Source organism: Oratosquilla oratoria, chromosome 23, assembly GCF_046742065.1.
Source record: "Oratosquilla oratoria isolate Oo_2021 chromosome 23, ASM4674206v1, whole genome shotgun sequence".
NCBI lineage: Eukaryota > Metazoa > Arthropoda > Malacostraca > Stomatopoda > Squillidae > Oratosquilla > Oratosquilla oratoria.
This window is the reverse complement of record NC_134799.1, coordinates 29,213,128-29,218,127: the sequence shown is the minus strand read 5'-3', so window position 1 is coordinate 29,218,127 and position 5,000 is coordinate 29,213,128. Positions and strand designations below refer to the sequence as shown.

At 38.8% G+C, this 5,000-nt stretch overlaps 1 protein-coding gene across 3 annotated transcripts in view; it reads right to left on the bottom strand.

The window, feature by feature from the left end:
- Positions 1 to 5,000, bottom strand: part of Ten-a (Teneurin-a transmembrane protein) — a 1,186,308-nt gene that overhangs the window by 259,423 nt on the left and 921,885 nt on the right. For all 3 annotated transcript variants that reach the window (XM_076206894.1, XM_076206895.1, XM_076206896.1), the window contains one exon: positions 4,745 to 4,952. In XM_076206894.1, coding sequence (XP_076063009.1) covers positions 4,745 to 4,952 — 208 coding nt within the window. The remainder of the gene's footprint in view (positions 1 to 4,744; positions 4,953 to 5,000) is intronic.

Sequence of the window (5,000 nt, the reverse complement as noted above, 5' to 3'; positions counted from 1 at the left end):
GGAATACTTTAGAAGAGGCTACACATACAAAAATATACACATTACAAACACATGTATATATGCATATACTACACACACACACACATAAATTGAGATGGATATATACTCGTATATATATATATATATATATATATATATATATATACTGTATATATACACATATACATATATATACATATATATATATATATATATGTATAAATATATATACATACATATATGCGTGCGTGCATGCTTACGTGTGTGTTCGTATGTGCTTTTGTGCACTTATCTGAACCTGGTATACCATATGTAGCTCCATACAAACATTATTATTATTATTATTATTATTATTATTATTATTATTTCATATGCAGAGATATGAAAAAAAAAACATAGAAGGGAATGACACACTGGAAACACGGTCTCAGCCTGAAGTTCATAAATCTTGTTCATATCCAACAGACAGCTAGGAACACTAAATCCCTTGTGCCAGAAAGATTAGAAAAACCAGTTGTACACAATAACTATTGTCATATTATGAATTACATTCATTCCTTCAAATGAAGTCACAAGACTGTTCATCAAATACATATTATGTCGTGGGAATCATTAAAGTATGGACATTTGTTGATTAATCTGGGGGGCGTAGATCTGGCTGGCCATTTACATAAGAAACATGAGTATTTAGAGACAAGTAATCCTAACCCGCGGGACAGACTGGAGAGAAGCAAAGCGTTGGCTCGAAGGTAATTCCCTCCGTCTCTTTACTTCCATCTCCTTACTTAAATTTTATGGACGGAAGCACGTAGTATTGTTACCATTACGTGACTGAGCCATCGCCACGTAATGCATGGACTTGAAACGTGTCAACAACTACAGCAACACTGATTTAATTGAAACTCCAAAATCAAAAGCGAACTCTTAAAGTAGAGACGGAAAAGGTTGTCAGTTATAAAAGTCATTAACTTTTCGCTCTGCTGCCACATATTATTTTTTATCTACGACGGAAGTAATTGAAAGCCTGAACTTGATGGCACTTATTATAATTTTTGTACATTTCGATTTCAATTATGACAACACAAAAATGGCACCTCGAGTACAAATGAACTAATGACAGTGCTAATTCAGCTTTCAACATGCAATTTCCAAATCAAGATGACAAGGTACGACTGGACGTATTGGGTACCATCCTTGTAGCATGGTTTGTGATCAGTAGAGAAAGGAGGTGCCACTCTCCTCGCCAACCAAACACTTCTTTCTGCACTTTGATTCCCTCCAGATCTATGTCTCTGCTCATACCGTGGAGGTCATTCTTATTTAAGTGGGCGGGAAAGGAGAGGCGATCTTCAAGGTACGGTGCGGTGAAACGAGGTGAATTCAAGGATGTCAGTGGTCAGGAGGAGCAAAGGGAGAGGCAGGAGTGGAAGATCAGGAGGACACACAAGTAGGAAAAAGAATCTGGAAGGGGAGAGACTGGTTAGGAGGTCAGAAGGCACGAGGAAGGAATGACGCGGAAAGGGTTCAGGAACAAGAGGTACGTGAGAGGTAGAAGGAAGAGGAGGCATTCGATGTTAAAAAAAAAAAAAGAGACTTCTGATGACAATATCTATACCAATATCGTTAGTAAAGCGTCTATTGCTATCAAAGAAATCCCGTATTACATATCGGAGTGTGAGACCAGGAACAAGAGAGATGTAAGACGAGGAAGAGGAAAGGGATGAAAAGGAAGGGATAATAAGGAGTACCAGGAGACGAGGAAATGGATAAGGGGGAATGATGGGATGGAGAGAGAGGCTGTGGTACTTTAACTGAGGATAAAACAGGAAGGAAGAAGATGGGAAGGAAGAGGAAGGGGAGGAAAAAGAGGAGTAGATGGCGGAATACAGGCTGAAACTGGAGAGGAGGAGGGGCGGAAGGAAAGGGGGAGGAGAAAGGAGAGGAATGAAAGGTGGAAGAGGTGGACAAGGCGATAAGTATGTTGCGCTCTCGTGTCTGGGTCTGATGTGAAACGGCTGCAGACGACAATAGCGAGCAGTCAACGATATGACTGAACAGTCAAACACGGACCTGATACGCAAAGGTTCTTAAAGCTTAGAATCTACCTTAAAGTGCAGGCTTTTCACTTTTTTTTTTTCTTTTTTTTTTTTTAGGGGGTTGAGGGGTAAAAGATAAAACAGTAGGATACATGGTCCTAATATCTCATTCCTAATCTATAGGCACAGAAAATTCCTTGGGGAGACAGTAAAGATAACTTTTGGGGAATTTGTTCTAATTCGTTGTAGACGAAACCGAAAAGTTCATCTCCTGCATTTTACGACACATCCTAAGCACCACGAATCTTTGTGTCAATTGGTCCCATTGTCAGATGGCTGAGTGGGGAGGAGGAAGACTTACTAAGCGGCCAAGACGGATTATATGAAGGGGTAAACGGAAGTAACCCAAATGAACAAGCAGTGAGGATAATATCATCAATGATAAAGATCAATATCGTGATATCATCAGTGACCTAATTAGTGATAATGACATATTCAGTGGCATGGGTAGACATAATGGTATCATCAGTAACACAGGCAAAGCCATCACTGACGTAAACATTTATGAGAAAAGATAAACATCAACTACAGAAGTTATAATGAGATCATCTGATTGGTAAAATGTATAATGAATGACCTCACCATCTATCTTTCTCATATTTCAGATCATACACAAACATACCTAACACGATTAACAGTCGGGGCATATGTACATGTAGTCGTGAGTGTGTGAGTGTATACTTGTGTGTATGTCTGAGCGTAGATGTGTGTGTGAGTGTTGTATGTATGATTGTATGTGTGTGTGTGTGTGTGTGTGTGTGTGTGTGTGTGTGTGTGTGTGTGTGTGTGTGTGTGTGTGTGTGTCGGTGTGTGTGTGTGTGTGTGTGTGTACACACGCACGGACACACACACACACATACACACACACACACACACACACCACACACACACACACACACACACACACACACACACACACACACACACACACACACATACATATATATATATATATATATATATATATTCCGTGATGTGTGTGTGTGTGTGTGTGTGTGTGTGTGTGTGTGTGTGTGTGTGTGTGTGTATGTGTGTGTGTGTGTTTGTGTGTGCGCGTGCGCGTGTGTGCGTATGTGTTTATGGACATGTATATGTGTAATTACGTATTTGCGCATGTGTACATATATATGCACAAGTGTGTATTAGAATGTGTGCACAATATATACTCATATAGGTACATACGTGATTATGTGTATGCATATCAAGTTAACTTGCGTGTTTATGTTTGTATAACTGTGGGTTTGTGGGTTTATGTGGGCTTATGTGTTTGTATATGTGTACATATATACACATACAAGTGTTTGCATTTTTTAACATATACCTATGTGTGTGTGCATATACTGCCATTATATGCTCATGTATTTCTTTGGGTACTTATCTCTACATGTTTTTTGTTTTTGTATGTTTACATATATATATATATGTGTGTGTGTGTGTGTGTGTGTGTGTGTGTGTGTGTGTGTGTGTGTGTGTGTGTGTGTGTGTGTGTGTGTGTGTGTGTGTGTGTGTGTGTGTGTGTGTGTGTGTGTGTGTGTGTGTGTGTGTGTGTGTGTGTGTGTGTGTGTGTGTGTGTGTGTGTGTGTGTGTGTGTGTGGAAGTCCATGCTTTCTTCTGAGTGTGTCTGAATATATGACTGTACATGTAAACGCCCCCATAAAACTTGTCTGATAATATATACACATATTCGAAGACCAAGTAACCCTTGAGACCCGAGCGAGGGCAGAGGAGCCGTCCCGCTTCGGATTCGTTCAGTTACGTGAATGAGTGGTCTTACATCAAAGCAAGCTTTCCATGGGCTGAAACAAACTAATAGTTTAATGACACAAACGTTTCTTTTTCACAGTTAATATCATTAGGGGCAACGGCGTCACATGGTTTGGTGAAGGGGGTCGACAAAATGGGAACGGGCTGAGGAGAGGGAAGAGATAGAGAAGGAGGAAAAAGGAATACATTGCTGTTAGAGAAGAGAGTTTAGTCAAATTGCGTATCACATCATTAGAATCATTCACGGAATCATGTTGGGACAAGTTTGATGTTACATCAAACATTCTGGTGTTGGAATTTTCATGCAAGTCAGTATTTTTTTTTTTTCAATAATGACATATTATGTTTGTAATCTTCAGTATAAACGTGAAATTTTGTAGCCCGTGATCATGACCATCTTCGTATATAAGAACACGAGAGCAGCAACATTAATGAGGCCTACCTAACCTCCATAATATAGAAAAAAAAATCAACATCACAAATTCAAATGCATCTAAGTTATATACTGATACTTCCCATATATATATATATATATATATATATATATATATATAATATATATATACACATATATATATGAATATATATATATAAATATACATATATATATATATATATATATATATATATATACATATACATATATATATATATATATATATATATATGTATATGTATAAACCAAGTGTAACGAAATGGACAACACTTTTGAAGTAATTCAGTAGCTGATATCTAAATCACCCTATGTCAACACGTATAATAATCAATGAATCAATCACTCCCAACCCCTTTTACCATGAAATACCTATGGTCAAAAAGAGATAATCAACAGATCCATTGACTTAGGAAAGCCTACGAAGGATATGAGAAGCGTTGAAGAGGGGAAAGTGGTTATCCCACATTACCTTTCACTATATTCGTCCTTCTGCGCGAAGCTCTGGACACTGGAGTCCTCAATGATGAACTTGACGCGTTGATAGAAGGAGGCGGTGACGGCGGGAGGCTGCTTCCTGAGGAGGACCTCGACGGGGTCGCTGGATACCATACACATGACATGGTCTGTACAGGCTGATGTCGAGCAGCACTCGGAGTCTGAACAGTCCACCAGACCATCTGAAACGATAAAGAAAAAGAAGATTCAGATTGAGTTCCAGGCATTAG